Source organism: Sorex fumeus, unplaced genomic scaffold (assembly GCF_029834395.1).
Source record: "Sorex fumeus unplaced genomic scaffold, SorFum_2.1 ptg000058l, whole genome shotgun sequence".
In the NCBI taxonomy this organism is placed as follows: Eukaryota; Metazoa; Chordata; class Mammalia; order Eulipotyphla; family Soricidae; genus Sorex; species Sorex fumeus.
This window is the reverse complement of record NW_026606115.1, coordinates 16,921,740-16,943,149: the sequence shown is the minus strand read 5'-3', so window position 1 is coordinate 16,943,149 and position 21,410 is coordinate 16,921,740. Positions and strand designations below refer to the sequence as shown.

The following is a 21,410-nucleotide window of genomic DNA, read 5'->3' as shown; positions in this document are numbered from 1 at the left end:
GACATTCTGGAAAACAATATGGACAATCCTTCAAAAACTAGAAATTGTGCTTCCATATGACCCTGCAATACCACTTCTGTTAATATATCCAGAAGGTGCAAAAAAGCACAGTAGAAATGACATTTGTACCTTTATGTTCATTGCTGAGCGATAGCACAGCTGGTCTTGCACGCAGCCGATCCAGCTTCAATTCCTCCGCCCCTCTTGGAGAGGCCAGCAAACTACAGAGAGTATCTCGCGCTCAAAGCAAAGCCTGTCAACCCCCCCCCCCCGTGACGTATTTGATATGCCAAAAACAGTAGCAACAAGTCTCACAATTTGTTGTCAGTCGTTACTGGTGCCCACTTGAACAAATCGCTGAACAACAGGAGAACCCAATACCCCAGTACCAATGTTCATTGCAGCACTGTTAACCATAGCCAGAATCTGGAAACAACCTAAGTGCCTGAGAACAAACAACTGGCTAAAGAAACTTTGGTAGTACTACTCAATGGAATACTATGCAACTGTTAGGAGAAATGAAGTTATGAAATTTGCTTATAAGTGGATGGTCATAGAGAATATCATACTAAGGGAAACGAGTCAGAAAGAGGGACAGACATAGAAAGACTGCACTCATTTGTGGAGTATATAATAACATACCATGAGAATGACACCCATGAAAAATAGACACAAGGGCCGGGGATATTGCTACATAGTTGGAAGCCTGCCTCATGAGCAGGGGAGAGAAGTCAGGTGGAATAGAGAAGGATCACTAAGAAAGAAAATGATGGTTTCTGGGTTCGTTCAGGAAGGGAGATGTGTGCTAAAAGTAGAGAAGGGACTAAACGTGATAGTCTCTCAGTATCTGTATTGGAAACCCTGATGCACAAAAGTAGAGAGAGACTTATGGGGGAAATTGTCTCCAGGGATGCAGGGATAGGGTGGGAAAGAGGTAGTACACTGGGGAGACTGGTGGTGGGAAATGCACACTGGTGGAGGGATGGTTGTTTGAACATTGTATGACTGTAACACAAACAGGACAGTTTGTAACTGCATCTCATGGTGATGCAATAAAAAAGTATAGTAATTTATTTATTTAATTTCCTTTTCTGAAAAGAAACCCTGTTATATTATGCGCGGAAATGTAAATTATAATAGTCTCTAAAAATAATATGGATATTCCATGAAAGTTTAAAATGGAAATACTAGATGATTCTATTATACTGCCTAAAACAATTCATCCAAAGGATATGATGATATTAATTTGAAAAGACATTTACTAGCAATGCTCATAGTAGCCTCTAGTTACAATAGATAAAATATACAATCTAAAGACAAGTGATGAATAAAGAAGGTGAGGTTTATTTATCCAATATCATACTACTATGTTATTAAATGTTCTAAATTGTGTGAATTTTCCATGAAATGTCTAGAACTTTGAGCCTGCGACTTTACTGTACAAGGCTATTTTTTTCTAGGTGTTTCTTGGTAGAGGCTTTAGGATTCTCGAGATATAGTATTATATCATCTACGAGTAGTGAGAACTTGATTTCTTCCTTTCCTATCTTGATAACTTTAATGACTTTTTCCTGCCTAATCGCTATTGCAATTACTTCCAGTACTATGTTAAACAGAAGTGACGATAGTGGGCATCCTTGTATTGTCTCTGATCTTAGAGGAAAGGCCCTTAATTTTTCCCCATTGAGGTTAATGCTTGCCATGGGTTTGTCGTAGATGGTGTTGACTATCTTGAGGAAAGTTCCTTCAAAACCCATTTTGCTGAGAGTTTTCATCATAAACAGGTGCTGGATCTTGTCAAAAGCTTTCTCTGCGTCTATTGATATGATCATATGGTGTTTATCTTTACTTTTGTTTATATGATGAATTATGTTGATTGATTTCAGAATGTTAAACCATCCTTGCATCCCTGGGATGAATCCCAATTGGTCGTGTTGTATGATCTTTTTGATAAGTTGTTGGATTCTATTTGTTAATATTTTGTTGAGGATCTTCACATATGTGTTCATCAGGGATATTGTCCTATAGTTTTCTTGTTGGTGGTGTCTTTGTTTGCTTTAGGTATTAAGGGGATATGTGCCTCCTAGTATCTCTTTGGGAGAGTTCCTGTTTTTTTTTCAATTTCCTGGAAAAGCTTGAGGAGAACTGGCAAAAGGTCTTCTTTGAATGTTTGGAAGAATTCATTAGTGAACCTGTCTGGGCCTGGGCTTTTGTTTTTGGGAAGAATTTTGATTACCGCTTCAATTTCCTTGATATGAATGGGTCTATTCAGGTATCCCAGGTCTTTTTGTTTCAGTATTGGAAGAATATAGGAATCAAGGAATTTATCCATTTCTTCTAGATTTTCTTGTTTTGTGGCATATAGATTCTCAAAGTAGTCTCTGATTATCTTCTGGATTTCAGTGGTTTCAGTTGTAATGTTCCCTTTTTCATTTCTGATTTGGTTTATTATGGTTCTCTCTCTTTCTTTCTTTGTGAGTCTTCCTAGTGGTTTGCCAATCTTATTTATTTTCTAAAAGAACCAACTCTTGGTTTCATTGACCTTTCAGATTGTTTTTTGTTGTTGTTGTTGTTGTTGTTGTTGTTTCCATGTCGTTAATTTCTGCTCTAAGTTTTATTATTTCTTTCTTTCGGCCAATTTTGGGTTCCTTTTGTTGGTCTTTTTCTAAAATCTTGAGCTGTGTGGTTAAGTTATCTATGTAGGCCTTTTCTTCTTTCATTAGGAATGCTTGCAACACTAAAAATTTTTCTCTTAGCACGGCTTTAGCTGGATCACATAGGTTCTGGTAGCTCGTGTCTTCATTCTCCTTTGTTTCCAAGTTTCTTTGACTTCCTTACTGACCCACTCATTGTTCAACATTGAGTTGTTTAATTTCCAGGTGTTTGATTTATTTTTTCGATGTCTTTTTGTGATTTGCTTCTGTCTTGAGAGCGCCGTGTACTGAAAAGATTGTTGATACTACTTATATCTTCCTGATACTTTTGAGATATGTTTTGTGGGCTAGCACGTAGTCTATTTTGGAGAATGTTCCATGTGCACTGGAGAAGAATGTGTATTCTTTCTTTTTGGGGTGTCAAGTCCTGTATAGGTCTATTAGCCCTCCCTCTTCTAGTTCTTCCTTCAAAGCCAGTGTTTCCTTGTTGAGTTTTGTTCTTGTTGATCTATCCAGAGGTGATAAGGAGATGTTGAAGTCTCCAACTACTATTGTGTTGATAGCAGTGTCCTCCTTTAAATCTGTTAGCAGTTATTTTAAGTACTTAGCTGGTCCCTCATTAGGTGCATATACATTTAAGAGTGTGATTTCTTCCTGTTGTACGTATCCATTTATAAATAGAAAATGGCCTTGGCTGTCCCTTCTAATCTTTTCCAACCTGAACTTGATGTTGTTGGATACTAGTATGGCCACCCCAGCTTTTTTGAGGGAGATGTTTGCTTGCAGGATTGTTTTCCATCCTTTAACTTTGAGTCCGTGTTTGCTCTGATTGTTCAGATGAGTTTCTTGTAGACAGCAGAATGTTGGTTTCAGTTTCTGGATCCATTTTGCCACCCTGTGTCTCTTGATTGGTGCATTTAGACCATTATCATTGAGAGAGATTATTGTCATGAGGTTTTGTGCCATCTTTCTGTAGGGGTTGGTTGTGTTTATAAGTGTTTTCCTTCTTATCTTATGGGAGCCCCTTTAATCCTTCTTTTAGATTTAGTTTTGAGTCTATGAAGTTCCTGAGCTGTTGTTTATCTACAAAATGGTGTATTGTTCCATTGAGTTTGAGTGAGAGTTTATCTGGATAAAGTATTGGTGAGGCATTCATTTCATTGAGTTTGTTCACTACATCCCATCATTGCCTTCGTGCTTGGAGGGTTTCCTCAGATAGGTCTTCTGTGAATCTAAGGGGTGCTCCTTTGTATGTGATTTGCTTCTTTGACCTTGCTGCTTGTAGTATTGTGTCTCTGTCAACAGCTTCCATCATTCTTACTATGATATGCCTTGGAGTGTTTTTATTCATGTCTATTTTAGCTGGCCCCCTTCTGGCTCCTTGGATCTGGATGTCTGCATTCTTTAACTCTGGGATCTTTTCATCAATGAAATCTTTGACTGTGGCTTTTTCATTGGGGTTCCCACCCTGCCCTTCTGGTTATCCAATGATTCTAATGTTTTGCCTCTTGTCGTCATCCCCTGGTCTCTGATTCTCCTTAGAAGCATGTTGAGGTCTTTTCCCATTGCTTATTGTTCCCTATGTGATTTCTGTTGCTCATCTTCAAGCTCACTGATTCTGCCTTCAGCTGCATTCATCCTACTGCTAAGGGCACTTACTGAGTTTTTAATTTTGTCTACCAAATCCTTCATTTCTGATACTTCTTTTTGTAGCTTTTTATTTCTGCTCTCATTTCTTCCTGTGTTTCCTAGACTATCTGTTCTATTGTTTCTTTCATTTCTTCCTTTAGTTTTCTGGATACCTACCCCATTGATTCTTTGAGTAGATCCTTGAACATCCTCTGCATTTCATCTCAGAATTCTTTATCGGAGAGAGCATATTTCTGGATAGCCCCAGTTGAGGAATCGGGATTCTTTTCTTTGTATTCTCTTTGTAGTGGAGATTTTCGCTGTTTCTTCATGTTGTTTTGGTTGTGTAGAGGTAGAACCCTGGAATTCACTATCACTGTTCCATCTTATCATGGGAAAGGATTCTGGATAAGATTGGTGGTGGTAGTCACCCTTCTCCCTTTCTAGAGTCTTACCTTCCTTCTCTGTCAGGCATTATTTTTTGGCTTATAACGCGCATTGAGTGAAGCTTTGGAGGAGGTGCTCTTTAATATTGGGCTTGTACAGCTTCTTTTTGTACTGGTCTTTTGTTAAAATTGGAGTAGGTGAGCGGAATATTGTTTTATTGTAGTAGAGATGGTCAGAATATGCCAAATACCAGTAGCAATAAAGGGTCTCATTCTCCTAACTCTGAAAGAGCCTTGAATATGGCACTTTTAAAAAAACCTCAGGGCTAGGACGAAGGAGACGTTTACTGGGGCCTGCTCGAGGCAATCGAAGAATAACAGGATGGTTGTGATTGTGATTGTGATTAAGTGATAAAGGGTGGGATGAAAGTCCAGCCTGCTGGGAATGGGAAATATACCTGCGGCCCCATGAGCGTCCCCCTGCCCCTGAGAAGGCCACGCCCATTTTTGGGGAGGCCATTCCCCCTAAGTAGTCGCCACGCCCACAGACGATCCCAGGGACACTCCCACCCAGGAACCTGGAATGGAAGGGCCGAAAGAGGTGGATGGTGAGTCTGGCGGCGCTCGGGCAGCTGTCCCACAAAGTGTCCTCTGGTTGCCCGGTGGAGGGGGTCCAGAGGGGTCCAGGGCGAAGGGAAGAAGAGGCATGTGAGGGGTAGGAAAAAAGAGCACTCCGGCTCCCCCTATTATCCTGGAATGGAGGACCGGAAGAGGAGGATGGGGTGTCCGACAGCACTTGGGTAGGTGTCCCCCAAAGTGTCCTCTGGTTGCCCTGGCGGAGGGTTCTGGAGGGGGTCTGGGGCGGCGGGAAGAAGAGGCGCATGGGGTGTGGGAAAGGGGAGCGCTCCCACCTCCCCCTACGACCCTTAGATTCTTATACATAGCACAAGTGCATGATACAAACAATTCATTTTTAATTATAAGTAAGGTAAGGTAAAGGCCCTCCCATTGATCATCGATTTGCTCGAGCGGGCCCAGTAACGTCTCCATTGGAGACTTTGTTGTTACTGTGTTTGGCATATCGAATACTCTCGGTAGCTTGCCAGGCTCTCCGAGAGGGGAGGAGGAATCGAACTCGGGTCGGCCATGTTGGCCGCTTGTAAGGCGAACGCCCTACCCGCTGTGCTATTATAAGTATCCAGAATAAAAATCATATTTTATGTACTTTGTATTATAAATCATGGCTGCACAAAAGACTTAATTAGAAATGTTTGGGGTATCTTATTTACTGGAATAGATTCTTGCAGTATGAATGCTAAGAGTCTCATAAGATTAAACAGTTGCTTGGTCTTATAATCAGGAAAAGCAGTTTCAGTGTGAAAGTGACATCTAGTTGAAGCTGATTTGATTACGAATTTTATTAGAAGGATGAGTTCAGTACTCTGAAAGGAATTGGGGAAAGTGGAGCGATAGCACAGTGGTAGGGCATTTGCCTTGCACGCAGCCAACATGGCCAACCCGAGTTCGATTCCTCCGCCCCTCTCGGAGAGCCCAGCAAACTACCGAGAGTATCTCGCCCGCACGGCAGAGCCTGGCAAGCTCCCCATGACGTATACGATATGCCAGACACAGTAACAACAAAGTCTCCAATGGAGACATTACTGGGCCCGCTCGAGCTCGAACTGTAGTAGAATTGGGGTAAAGGAAATAATAGGATGATGGGAGGAGACGAGATTAAGGTACTGCTCCCTCAAAAGTACTAGGTTCCCAAGGCTGAGCTTTATTTTAAAGATTATTTTGTATTTATTTAAATAATTTAAATGTTTGTGTATTTTATGAAAGCTTACCACTTATTCTATAAAATGCATAACTTGCTATGTTAAACTGTTATTTGTTTTTCTAAGTAGTTCAGGTTCAAGCCACAGTAAAGGATAGTTTGGATGGCAGAGTTATATACTGTCATGTTGCCATATAAGTTATTGTTTTATTTATATATTTTTTAAAATTTTTGAGCCACATCTGGCTGTTTCCAGGGCTTGATCCTGGCTCTATATTCAGAGAGCACTCCTAGCAACATGTACTGCCAGGGATTGAACCCAAGTTAGCTGCATAGAAGGCAAACATTTTTCTCATACGTGTGGTTTAAAGAAACATAATGGTGGATGAAGAATACCTAAAGCCAATGGAAACAGAACATTTGTGGGAAACATGACACTTGAGGGAGCAGGGGGTTATAGGATAGGGAGCGTGCAACATCTCTAGTGGAGAAAAACATTCAACAGGGATGAGGAAGTGGTGCTGTGTGGTGCCCCTCATAGAAGCAAACTGATGGGTGAAGGACAAATGTGATTTGGGTATTATTGGAGGGAAGTGGGCACTGGTGAAGGGATTGGTGTTGAAACATTTGTGTGCCTGAAACCCAGTCATGAATAACTTCATAATTTTGTGGTATCTATTTTTTTAAGTAGATAATAGGTATTTTATGTTCTGTGATTGGATATGACTTTGTTAAACTATTGATGCCAATATCCCTGACTAGTTGTCAAGGTCATACCTGATACATATTGAAAATTTCTTACAAGTGTTATTAGGAGATAAAGTGAAAGGTATTGCTAAAAGTTTGAATAAGTTTCAGTTAATACATATTACTCTTATGAATTTTTAATTTTTTTACATTTAAAAATGTTAAACACCTTTTTATTAAACTACTGTAAGATACACAGTTACAAAGTTGTTCAAGATTGAGTTTCAGTCATACAGTATTCCAACACCAATCCCTTCACCACTTCACATTTCCAGCAACCAATGTCCCCAGATTCCCTATGCCAGCCCCACCCATGCCCCACCCCAAAGCCTTCCTCTATGCCATTCCTTTCTGTCTGTCTCTCTCTCTCCCTCTCTCCTCCACCCCTTATTTTCCTTTTAGACACTGTGGTTTGCAATACTGCTACTGAAAGGGTGTTATGCATACCACTTTACCTCCTTTCAGCACTCAGTTTTTCCAGAGTTATTTCCAAGTATTGTCATAGTAGTTCTTTCTCTGTCCTAATTGCTCTCCCCCTCCCACTTTGTGGCAAGTTTCTAAAACTTTGTATACAGTGTAATGTGAACACACTACCATATTAGAGAAGTATAGTTTCTAAAATCAAACTTGAGAGTATAGTATTTTTTCAGATGTATCACTGTAGCCTCTTTTAATTTCACTTTAAAGAATTCCTTTCATCATTTTATTCCAAGTCATCTCTTATGGTGTTGAACTTCCTTAGTTTTTGTCTGGGAAAGTACTATTTCATATGTCAGGATAACTTTGCCAGATAGAGAATAATTGGCTGGATTTTTTTTAAATAAAATTGTAAGGTAAAGGTAAAAGGTAAAGGCCCTCCCGTTGATCGTCGATTTGCTCGAGCGGGCCCAGTAACGTCTCCATTGGAGACTTTGTTGTTACTGTGTCTGACATATCGAATACTCTCGGTAGCTTGCTGGGCTCTCCGAGAGGGGCGGAGGAATCGAACTCGGGTCGGCCATGTTGGCCGCTTGTAAGGCAAACGCTGTGCTATATTTCATTTCTTTCTCGCCTGACTTGAAAGGTTTTGGTCTCTGAAGTCAGCTCATAGCCTAATGAAGTTTTCTTTTCTTAAAATTATTTTCTTCTCTATTTTTAAATTTTTATGATTCTCTTTGTCCTTGATCTTTCACCATTTCCTTTAATGTATGTTGGACCACATTATTTACTACTGAGATAGTGGGGCAATTATTTTGAACATAGTCAACAATATCTGTCCTCAGATTTGAGAATCTTGTGGGTATTATTTTTTAAAGTAAGTCCCCCTCTACATTTCCCCATTTTGTAGAAATTTCAATTATAATATTTGGACTTTTACTAGTGTACCATCGGTCACATCAGCTTTGTTCATTCTTTTAAAATCTGTTCTTGTCAGCTTGGTTATTTCAAATTCCCCATCCTCTGAATAACTAATTACATCTTCCAATTGGTTGACTCCTCATTTCAATTTTTAATTTACTTATTGAATTTTTTAACTTAACTGTTATAGTCTCATAATTGTTTAACGTAATTTAACTGAATTTCTTTTGGGTTCTTCTTAAATGATTTCTATTATTTTCTTTCACTTTGTTTCTGAAATTGTTTTCCTGAGTTCATTGAATTGTCTTTCTGTTTTCTTGTAGTTAATCAAGTATCTTCAGATGTTCTATTTTTCTTTACCTCTAGAGTGATAGAGCCACTGACATTATTTCTTTTTTTTAACTGTACACCATGAGGTACAGTTGTAGATTTACAAACTTTCGTGCTTGGGTTTCAGTTATACAATGATTGGGTACCCATCCCTCCACCAGTGCCCACTCTCCACCACCAATGATTCCAGTATCCTTCCACCTACCCACCCCATCTCCCCCCACCCCTACCACGTCTGTGCCAGGCCATTCACTTTTTATCTCTCTTTCCTTTAGGGTGTTGTGGTTTGCAATAGAGGTATTGAGTGGCCATTGTGTTCAGTCTATAGTCTACTTTCAGCATGTATTTTACATCTCAAGAAAATCCTCCAAACATCCTTTACTTGATGTTTCCTTCTCTATCTGAGCTGCCTTCTTCCCCAGCATGTGCTACTGGCTTCCAACCCGTGGAGCAGACCTCCTGGTACTTATCTCAACTATTCTTGGGTGTTTGTCTCCCATTCTGTTACTTTATATTCCCCAGATGAGTGCAGTCTTTCTATATCTGTCCCTCTCTTTCTGGCTCATTTCACTTAGCATGATACTTTCCCTGTAGAACCACTTCTTTGCAAATTTCATGACTTCATCTTTTCTAATAGCTGCATAGTATTCCGTTTCGTAGATGTACCAAAGTTTCTTTAACCAGGGTATTCTGTTCATCCATACTGTAATGTGTGGGCCATTATTTATATGACTGTGTTAGGCAATATGTGTGTGTAAGGTGAAGGAAGGGACTTGATAATGACAATAAGATTTTCACTTTACAGTTATAAAAATGGCAATTGTTCACTGTTAAATATCAAACCAGGAATATATACAATAGAAGGTGAAAGCTTTCCTGAGTAAACTTTGTTTCCATTTTGGTTTGTGGCCTTTCAGTTATTTTCCTATTTGATTTGCAAATGTAGATGGTTGATTTTGGTTTAATTGTCAATCAGTCGTGTTTTTCAATTTACATTTAATGTTTTTCTCCCTCTTGATCTTCTTTGTAGGCTTGCTATGGGTGTTCTGCAGGATCAAAGTGTGACTGTAGTGGTGTAAAAGGAGAAAAGGTAAGACCTGAGAGTAGCTTTTGCACACTTACGATACCAAAAGAAATTAGGTTTAGTGTTATTCTTTTAAAAATGGGCTTATATTGTAGGATCTAATAAGATGAATACTCTATTGTTTTAGATAGTTCAAGATGTCTTAGGTCTTAGAGGTTAGCAAACATTATATAAAAGGTCATCTATTAAATATTTTAATATTGGTTGGCCACATAAAGTCTCTGTCATGTATTTATTTCTTTAAATAGTCCATTCGAGTGTAAATATTTTATCTTACCTTTTCCACAGCAACATATATAAGTAGAATGATTTCAAAATAAGTTGTAGCGTGATTTAAATAGCATAAACCTGGCCTCTGTATGTCAGAGAAAACATTAAATTAGAAGAATAGCAAGGAATTGTGAACTGAATCTAGAGAGAGTTAGAAGAGGATCATTCACTAGTCTGTATTCTTTAGAAATCAGTAAATACTTGAAAATAATATTGTAGATTTTTAAAAGTAAATTTGATTTGCAACAATGTGATTTACCAAGATGTTCATATTATACCATCAGTGTGACCTTCTCTCCCCCAGTGTTCTCAGTTTCCCACCCTCCAACCCAACCTACTTCCTTGCAGGCAGAAGTAAATTTACTTCATAATGTTTGTTACAACACAAAGGCAAATAACATTATTAAAACTTAAATAAAAGAGTCAGCTCTCCATCGTCATGGCGGACAGGCAGACAGTCCAAACCTCAGGCTGATGGCTGGGGGGCCTTCGGAAATGATATTACAACGCAGCGGGCTTCAACAATCTGAGGCTAATGCGTGATGATATGATGTATGAGGACAAGAATGTGAAAGGGGCCATCGGGAGGCTGCTTGAGAACCTGTACAATGACAGGATGTTCCACATCAAGAGGGCTCTGGACCTGACCGTGAGGGTGCAGATCCTGCCCAAGGAGCAGTGGAAAAAATGCAAGGAAGATAAATTCTACCTTTAACCATATCTGAAAGAGGTTATTCAGGAAAGAAAGGAGAGAGAAGAGTGGGCAAAGAAGTAATCACATAATCTGGATGCAGCTGTCCTCAAAGATTTTTATGAAATTTGTTAATACTGAAATGTAAAATCTTGAACTGATCTGAGCTGCAAATGGGTAAATGACTTTAAATAAATATCTGTTGTAATTATTGAAAAAAAGTCAATTTCTGATAATTGTTATAGCTTACAAGTCATCTACAAGTTATTCACTCGAGTCATCCTGAATACGATTGGCAGAACACTAGATGAAAGACAACCATGCGAGCAAGCTGGGTTCCACAAAGTATTCAGCACCATTGACCATATCCACACAATAACCAAGCTCATTGAGGTTTCTCTGGAGTTCAAGATGCCGCTCTGTCTAACCTTCATTGATTTAAAGAAGGCCTTTTGATTCTGTTGAGATGGAAGCGGTTATTGAAGCCCTAGCCAATCAAAGTATTCAAACTCAATACATCAGGATCCTCCGTGAGCTGTATTACGGATTTACTACCAGGATCTCACCATTCTTCAAAGAAGTAATCATTGATGTCAAGAGAGGGGTTCGGCAGGGTGATACCATTTCACTGAAACTCTTCAGTGCCACCCTCGAGAACATCATGCGACTACTGGAATGGGAAGGAATGGGAGTGAAGATAGATGGTCGGCAACTACACCACCTCCGCTTTGCTGATGACATTGTTTTAATAACACCAAACATTAGCCAAGTGGCACAAATGCTGGCCGACTTCGACCGTGAGTGGAAAGGTCGGACTACAGCTGAATCTTACGAAAACAATGTTTATGAGAAACAGCCTCGTTCCTGACACCCCATTCTCTCTCAACGGAATGACCATCTTCGAATGCAACAGCTATGTGTACCTAGGTTGAGAAGTCAACATGACACATGACCTGGCACCTGAGCTGCGCAGGAGGAAGAGAGTGGCTCGGAACGCCTTCAATAGCATCGAAGAAATAGCTAAGAGGACGTAGAACCTCCGGCTCCAGGCACATCTCTTTGATTCCACTTTTCTTCCTGCATTAACATATGCCTCAGAGACCTGGGCCCTATGCAAACAGGATGAGAACACTATTTGGGTCTCCCAAAGAGGAATTGAAAGAGCTATGCTTGGAATATCACGTTTTACTCAAATGAGAGAAAGAATCCGGAGTTCCAACCTCCGTCGACGATCAAGAATCAGGGACGCTGTCTGATTTGCCAAGGTGTCAAAAATCAGATGGGCTTGTCACGTAATGAGATTTAAAGATGACCACTGGACTAGAGCTGTTACCCAGTGGATTCCACGGGATGTCAAAAGCCCGCATGGCCACCCACCTACCAGACGGTCAGACTTCTTCATCAAGATCATGAACGATCAGTTTGAGGCTCTTCATGTTCCTAGAGTGAACAGACACCATTGGGCTACACTAGCACGCGACAGGTACAAATGGAGATGTTACTAGCATCCGCTCGAACAAATCGACAATTAATGGGAAGTCAAGTCAAGTGATCAAGTTATAGCTTACAATGATATTGCTAAAGTCATTGATATACTGTGATGGATACTTCTAGTTGAGCTTCCTGTTTTATTTTTTAGTCTCATTGAGCTTGGTTGTCTTCTATGTAACTTTGCAATCAGATTTGCTGTGGTCCTACTGGGCTGAGAGTACTATGAAATTTTGAGGTGTTGTGTATGGTCCAGGAGTTGTAGCTATGGAATGATTTATTCAATTTATTTTTTCTTCTTTTATTATTTTTACATCTTTTTAATTTAATCATCATGAGGTACACAGTTGCAACATTATTCATGATTGGGTTTCAGTCATACAGTATTCCATACCTGTCCATTCACCAGTGTATACATTTCCCAACACCAATGTCCCCAGTTTTTGTCCTTTCACTCCCTCCCCCCAACAGCCTGCCGCTATGGCAGGTTTTATTTTTCTCTCTGTTGCACACACTCTCTCCTTTTGGGCATTATGATTTGCAGTACAATTTCTGAAAGGGTAAAGTGCCTTGGCAGTTTGATGAGGTTCAGTTGTGACGTTGGGCAGTTTCTATATAGGAGGGTATTAAGTATGGTTTCAGGCTGCTGTGCCTTAAGGCAGAAAGGGGAATTTGCCATCTCCATTCACAGAAGGCCCCAGAGTTCTCAGCTTGGACCAGTCTACTGTGGATGATTTGGCAGTATTATGTTTTGTTTTGTTTTTTGAGATGTGATGCTTCATTGTTTCTCTGCAAGCAAGGTAGCAGGTGTCTGAATAAATTTTTTAATGTTACTTAATTACATATTTAAAAGTTTGGGCAATATCTTGAGCATATTCTAGTTTAACACAAAAGGTCCAGTTGCTTGATTATTAAATATTTTTAAAATTCCTGGAGTAAAGAAACTCTTTAGATTATGTAATTATTTTTCTTTAACTTTAATACTAATAATTATTGCATTGAGTTATACAGTCAGTTTTGAGTAACATTAATTGGAGGGGAGAGTGTTTGAGCGTTTTTATGCAAGGAGAGTATACACATAGGTGCTCAGACAGGGGCTACTCATGGTATGGTACTCAAGGGATCATGCAATGCAGAGGAATCACACTTGGGCCACCCTCCTGAAGAGCAAGGGATCTCAGCCCGCTAAGCCTTCTTCTGTGTCCTAAAGAAAGTAGTTTTACATAATGGTGCTTTATGTAATGGTCAAAAGAAAAAGAATGAATAATTTAGAGTGACTTTCATTAGGTTAACTGTTTCTATGATAAGAAATAAAATTCCATGAACAAAATAAAAGACCTCATTAATAGCATGAGAATGTTCCAAATCAGGAAAAATGGAGTATCCTACCCATGAAAAAGAAAACACACTGGGATAGTTTTCACTAATGTGGTTTTTCTTTTGAGTGTGCCTTCCAATCTTTAAGATAAAGGGTGACTGGAACTCTGGCAGATAAAAGTCCCAGTCACTGGTTTGAGAAGTCATAGAACAGAGTTGAGCAAACCAGAATGGCTAGAAAGTGGCTGATGCCCTAATAATTTTGAAGTGAGCATGTCCTGAACCCAAACTAGACAAGCAGTATGAATATAGAACTCTAGATCAGCATCCTTAAAATGAATGCAGAAATGCTTAAATAAATTTAACAGAATTTTAGATAATGGACTATAAAGTGAATAATACTTTATCAAATGGAGTTTATGTTAACAATGAATTGTTTATTACTTGAAAAAATTTATTAGTGACACACCATGAGGTACAGTTTTAGGTGTACATATTTTTGTGTTTGGGTTTCAGTTATACAATGATCCAATACCCATCCCTCCACCAGTGCCCATTCTCCACCACCAGTGAACCCAGTAGCCCTCCCAACTCCCCATCCTCCCCAGCCCACCCCACCTCTGTGGCAGGGCATTCCCTTTTGCTCTCTCTTTCCTTAAAGGTGTTATGGTTTGCAATAGAGGTATTGAATGGCCATCGTGTTTGGTCTATAGTCTATTTTCAGCACACGTCTTGCATCCCGAGCGAGTCCTCCAAACACCCTTTACTTGGTGTTCTCTTTTCTATCTGACTTGCATTTCCCCCAGCATATACTGCTGGCTTCCAAGCTGTGGAGCGGACTTCCTGGTACTTATCTCAACTATTCATGGGTGTTAGACTCCCATTCTGTTACTTTATATTCCTCAGATGAGTTCAGTCTTTCTATGTCTGTTCCTCTCTTTCTGGCTCATTTCACTTAGCATGATAATTTCCATGTAGGACCACTTCTTTGCAAATTTTATGACTTCATCCTTTCTAACTGCTGCATAGTATTTCGTTGTGTAGATGTACCAAAGTTTCTTTAACCAGTCATCTGTTCTTGGGCACTTGGCTTTTTTCCATATTTTGGCTATTGTGAACAGTGCAGCAGTGAACATACAAGTGCAGATGTCATTTCGACTATACTTTTTTGCCTCTCTGGGTTATATTCCCAGGAGTGGTATACACATCGTCAAAATGGCAATACTCCCCAAGGCAGTATACAGATTCAATGTGATTCCTATAAGGATCCCCATGAAATTCTTCAAAGAAATGGATCAAGGACTCCTAAAATTCATTTGGAACAACAAACGCTCACGGATAGCTAAAGCAATTCTTGGGAAAAAGACGATAGGAGGCATCACCCTCCCCAACCTCAAACACTACTGAAAAGCGGTAACAATTAAAACAGCATGGTACTGGAACAAAGCCAGGGCCGCAGACGAACGAACAGGGTGGAATATCCGTATACACAACCCCAAATGTATGAACATCTAATTTTTGATAAGGGAGCAAGAAATGTGAAGTGGAGCAAGGAAAGCCTCTTTAACAAATGGTGCTCGCATAACTCGACAACCACATGCAAAAAAAAATGGGCTTATATCTCAACTTAACACCATGCACAAGAGTCAGATCAAAATGGATTAAAGACCTCAACATCAGACTAGAATCCATAAGGTGCCTTGAAGACAAGGCCGGCAAAACCCTTCAAGATATTGAGGCTAATGGTTTCTTCAAAGATAACATGCCACTGACCAACCGAGTGGAAACAGAGATAAACAAATGGGACTATATTAAACTAAGAGCTTAAGCACCGCAAAAGATACAGTGACCAAAATAAAAAGACAATATACAGAATGGGAAGTCACCCAATACCTATCTGATAAGGGGTTGATATCAAGAATATACAAAGCACTGGTTGAACTCCACAAGGAGAAATCATCCAACCCCATCAAAAATGGGGTGACAAAATGAACAGAACCTTTCCCAAAGAAGAAATCGGAATGGCTAAAAGGCACATTAGAAAATGCTCTACATCACTAATCATCAGGGAGTTTTCAGATCAACAATGAGATATCATCTTACACCACAGAGACTGGCCCACATCCAAAACAACAAAATCAACCGGTGTTGGCATGGATGTGGCAAGAAAGGGACCCTCCTTCACTGCTGGTGGAATCCCAACTGGTTCAACACTTTTGTAAAATAGTATGGACGATTCTCAAAAAAATTAGAAATTGAGCTACTATTTGACCCCAAAAATGTATGTTTTCTAAAATAGCACTGTAGCACTGTCCTCCCATTCTTCATCGATTTGCTCGAGCAGGCACCAGTAACATCTCCATTGTGAGACTTGTTGTTACTGTTTTTGGCCTATCGAATATGTCACGGGGAGCTTGCCGGCTCTGCTGTGCGGGCGGGACACTCTCAGTAGGTAGTCGGGCTCTCCGAGAGGGATGGAGGAATCAAACCTGGGTCGGCCATGTGCAAGGCAATCGCCCTACCCACTATGCTATTGCTCCAGTCCCGTTTTCTACAATGGTAAATAAAAATGTTTAGGATATTTAAAAAAAATTTTTAAAAAATAATGAAACCTTCATATAATTATTTCAGTAGATGCAGAAAAAGCATTGAAGAAAGTCCACATCTATACATGATAAAAAATGCTTAGCAAACTAAGAATAGAAAGGATTTCCTTGAATTTAGGAGCATCTATGAAACTGCTGGCTAAAATTATACTTAATGGAAGAGAAAAACTGAATCCTTTCTTCCTAATATCTGAAACATGTCTGTTCTCACTGCTTCAATTCGGCATTACAGTGAAGAAATATCAGGAAATGAAAAGAAATAGCACCCAGACTGGAAATGAGGAAGCAAAATTGCCTGTTTTTGATACATGACAGTGTAGAAAATTCTATGAATAATGATGCTAAAGTGCTCCTAAAATTTAGAAAGATCACGAATAAAACTAGTAACATAAGATTAATAAAGAAAATTCATTATGTATCTGTATTCGAAAATTTAAGTAGGATTTTGAAATTTAAAATACCTTTTCACCAGCAGAAAAGATAGAAACACATAAGAATAAAACACATTTATGAAAGTTCTATATGTTGAAAACAATAGGAGCTTGATTGATAATTCAGCATATAGGACATTTACCTAGCATGCAGTAGACCCGGGTTTACATGAAAGAAACCCTATTTAGTAGAGATACATATCATGTTCATGGATTTAGAGTCAATATTAGTAAAATGCTGATTCTTCCTAAATTTAGCTGTACATTCAGTGCAATTCTTGTCAAAATCAGAAATCAAATTTACACTACCACTTTACCTCCAGAGGACATTTGATCAATCCAAACATTTGTATTTTTTAAAGTAGGTGGCTAAACCTCTGGTGTTCGTGAAATCAGAAAGGGAGAGCAGAATTTCTGTTGCTACATAGACACGGGTGGTCCGATCAACACTAAAGAGATTGCAGAAAATAGCAGGAGAGAAGACTATGGAGGGAAGATTTGCGGCCATATCCAGTGGTGTTCAGGAATTACTCCTGGTTCTATGCTCAGGGATCATATGGAGTGTTGGGGATCAAACCTGAATCTGCTGTGTGCAAGGCAAGTGCCCTGCCCATACTACATTTACAACCCCAGAATCCTTACTTTTATAATGAAATTTGTATTGATACTAAAATTTAAGTGAAAATGCTGATAAATCTTAGGTAAAATGAATTTGTGGACCTTGGGCATTCATAGAAGCAAAGGCATCTCAGACTTTTAGTTCAATCCCAGTGGTCACTTACTTGCATCAGGTATATTCCCTACATGTCTGCTATCTAAAAATTTGTCAGATAGTGAAGTATGTGATTGCACATGCATACAAGTGAAGTATATGACCTATGGTTAGCATTAAAACTAGAATGCGTGCAAGCACCACAACTGAAGAATATTTCTCTCAGTGAGCACTCTAACTACACGTGCTGCTCCCAGTGAGCATCACAACTAAGTGTACAAGCACTGTTCCTAAATGTTCAAGTACTATAACTAAGTGTGTACAACCCCAAGCTATCACGACCTCAGTAAAGAGAAAGGAAAAGTAAAGAAAAAAATCAATACTGAAAGTAGACTATAGACCAAACATGATTGCCAGTCATTGCCTCTTTTGCAAACCACAATACCCAAAAGGAGAGAGAGAGAACAAAAGAGAATGCCCTGCAACAGAGTCAGGGTGGGATGGGGGGGGGGGATTGGGGATGGGAGGGATACTGGGATCCATGGTGGTGGGAAATGGGCACTGGTGGAGGGATGGGTATTTTATCATTATATAATTGAAACCCAAGCACAGAAATTTGTAAGTCTACAACTATACCTCATCGTGTCTCACTAATAAAATTTTAAAAATTAAAAATAAATAAAATAAATAAAAATAAACTTGAAGGAATTCACAATAGAAAGAAATAAAATCAGAGTAATTATAATATATATTCTAGATAATGTAAAAATAGATTGAATGTAATATTGTGATTATAGTAAAAGTTTATACATAAAAATGTATGCAGCAGGGGCTGGAGCGATAGCACAGTGGGTAGGGTGTTTGCCTTGCACGTAGCCGACCCGGGTTTGATTCCCAGCTTCCCATATGGTCCCTGTGCAATACCAGGTGTGACCCAAAAAGCAAAAAATGTATGCAGCAGAATATAGCATCCATAAAACATATATCATTTTATAAGGGAGCATTCAGTAAATAAAGGTATAGTCCTTTAATGAAATAGTATGAAAGAAGTGGCTATGCATAGTGTATAAATGCACTTATGATTGCATATAAACCAACTCAAAATGAACCATGAATCTAAAGATAGTTTCAAAATCTATATGTCTGAGGAAAAAAAGCATAAGTTATATCTTTGTTAGCTTGAGGTACTCAGATGATTTAACCAGATTCTATAAAAAAAAGTTGATGATAAATTGTATTTCATCAAAATTAAAAACTTATTTATTTATTTTGCTTTTGGGGTCACACCCGGCGACGCTCAGGGATTACTCCTGGTTCTGCACTCAGGAATTACTCCTGGCGGTGCTCGGGAACCATACGGGATGCTGGGAATCCAACTTGGGTTAGCCGCATGCAAGACAAACGCCCTACCCACTGTACTATCCCTCCAGCCCCAAAACTTATTTTTTCAAGGGCATAATTAAAATAATGAAAATATACCACTTACTCTGGAACATATTTTAAAGGCTCAATATAAAGAAACTTGTATCACTGTAGCACTGTCCTCCCATTGTTCATAGATTTTCTCAAGCGGGCCCAGTAACGTCTTCATTTTGAGACTTGTTACTGTGTTTGGCATATTGAATACGTCACGGGTAGCTTGCCAGGCTTTGCCATGTGGGCAAGATACTCTTGGTAGCTTGCCAGGCTCTCCAAGAAGGGTGAAAGAATCGAACCCGGCTCAGCCAGGCTGGCTGCACGCGAGGCAAATGCCCTACCACTGTGCTATCGCTTCTTGAGTATATAATGAATTCTCACACTCCAATGATAACAGCTCCAAATAAAATTTAATTGAAAATAGACAAAATATTTAAGATATTTCATAAAATAAAATACGTTAATGATAAATTGGCGGCTCGAGCGATAGCACAGCAGTAGGGCATTTGCCTTGCACGCAACTAACATGGCCGACCCGAGTTCGATTCCTCCGCCCCTCTCAGAGAGCCCAACAAGCTACCGAGAGTATCTCGCCGGCATGGCAGAGCCTGGCAAGCTACCTGTGATGTATTCGATATGCCAAACACAGTAACAACAAAGTCTCCAATGGAGACGTTACTGGGCCCGCTCGAGCAAATCCATGAACAACAGGAGGACAGTGACAGTGAATGATAGATAAACATTGAAGAGATAAAACAGATCTTTATTAGGGAAATACATAAAAACCACATGAGATACCCTTTATGCCTATTATACCCACATATTAGAGTAATATCATATATAGCATTAGATGTTGAATATCATAAATTGTTAATAAAAATCTAAATTATGCGAACATTCAGAAAAAATGTGAGTTTCTTATAAATCTAAACAATCTAATACATGATTTTGTCTGTTCTTAGACATTTACCAATGACAAAGATGATTACTATAAAACATGTAAACATTTGTTTATTATAACTTTATGTGTAATATTCAGAAATAGGAAGCAACTCTATTACCTAGTATTGACTGAATTGACAAATTATCATTTGTTTATACAGTGGATTACTACTCTGAAATAAAAGTGAGCAAGCTAACAACACACATCATACCATGTTTGAATCTCAAATGCTTATACTGAATGAAGTGCTAATAAAAAGGACTACATTATATGTAATTCCATTTGTATAACGTGTTCAACTCTGGTTTCATTCTTGGCACTGCATAAGGTCCCTTGAGCACTTCCAAGAGTGATCCCTGAGCACACAGCCAGGAATAAACCCTGAGCACCACTTGGGTATGGTTCAAAAACCACAAACAAGAAAGATAAATAAAAATCTAAAAAATGCCAATTCATAATAGTGACTAAACAAATTGGTTATCACCTGGGTGTATAAAGAGTTATGAAGAAGTCATTATAAATGGAACAAGGGAACTTTTAAAGTATTTAGGGGCTAGAAAGTTAGTGCAGTTGTTAAGGCATGTTGCTGTTCCAGGTTCAATCTTTGGCACCTCATATGGTCCCCTGAAAACTGGTAGGACTGATCCCCGAACACAGAGCTAGGAATAAGCCCTGAGTACAGCCAGGTGTATCCCCTCCACGCAAAAAGAAAACACTTTATTTCTCATTAAAAACTCTATTTAGAAGCAATTTTATGTTCACAGCTAAATTGAAAGCTCATCTAGAGATTCTAACAGGAATTGTAGCTACTGGTATACCTTTGATCATAGAACAATCTATGATCAATTTCTATTTGGAGAAGGTTGTCCTCTTCAGTCCAGCATACAATTTCAGGAAAGATGCATATATAGCCCTGAGGGATGAAAGGGAAACCAGTTTATCCAGCTAGATCAAACTGATCAACTTTGGTGATCAGTAGTTTGACGGATGTCACAGCCAGATCTAGTTTCACAGCTGGATTGAAGGCTACAGAGATTTTTAATGAATTTGCAGGCCTCATACATGCACATATGTGTGTATTCCCTGTGTTCTTCATAACTCTTTATACCCCCAGCATCTGTCAGCATCCTCATCAGAGAGATATTTTGGTTACAATTGATGAATTTTTGTTACCCAAAGTACATACTGTACCCAGTAATTCTTTCTTGTTATCATAAGTGTATTTTGACAAATAATGACATATATCCATCATTTTATTATCATGTATAATATTTTCACTGCTCTAAAATACCTTTGTGCTTACCAGTTCATCTATCTTCCTCCCATCCCACCATAATACCCAAGAAATACCAATCTTTTTACTTACTCTTTAATTTTATATATTCCAAAATGTCATATCACTGTCACTGTCACTGTCACTGTCCTCCTGTTGTTCATCGATTTGCTCGAGTAGGCCCAGTAACGTCTCCATTGTGACAATTGTTATTGTGTTTGGCATATCGAATATGTCACGGGTAGCTTGCCAGGCTTTGCCGTGAGGGCGAGATACTCTCGGTAGCTTGCCAGGCCCTCTGAGAGGGGCGGAAGAATC

General features: G+C 39.1%; 1 protein-coding gene and 1 pseudogene across 1 annotated transcript in view; both read left to right on the top strand.

The window, feature by feature from the left end:
• COL4A5 (collagen type IV alpha 5 chain) overlaps positions 1-21,410 on the top strand; it is a 289,563-nt gene that overhangs the window by 102,238 nt on the left and 165,915 nt on the right. The window contains exon 2 of the mRNA XM_056125710.1: positions 9,892-9,951. Within this exon, the coding sequence (XP_055981685.1) occupies positions 9,892-9,951 (60 nt within the window). The remainder of the gene's footprint in view (positions 1-9,891; positions 9,952-21,410) is intronic.
• On the top strand, positions 10,656-11,119 carry LOC130034169 (cytochrome b-c1 complex subunit 7-like; annotated as a pseudogene).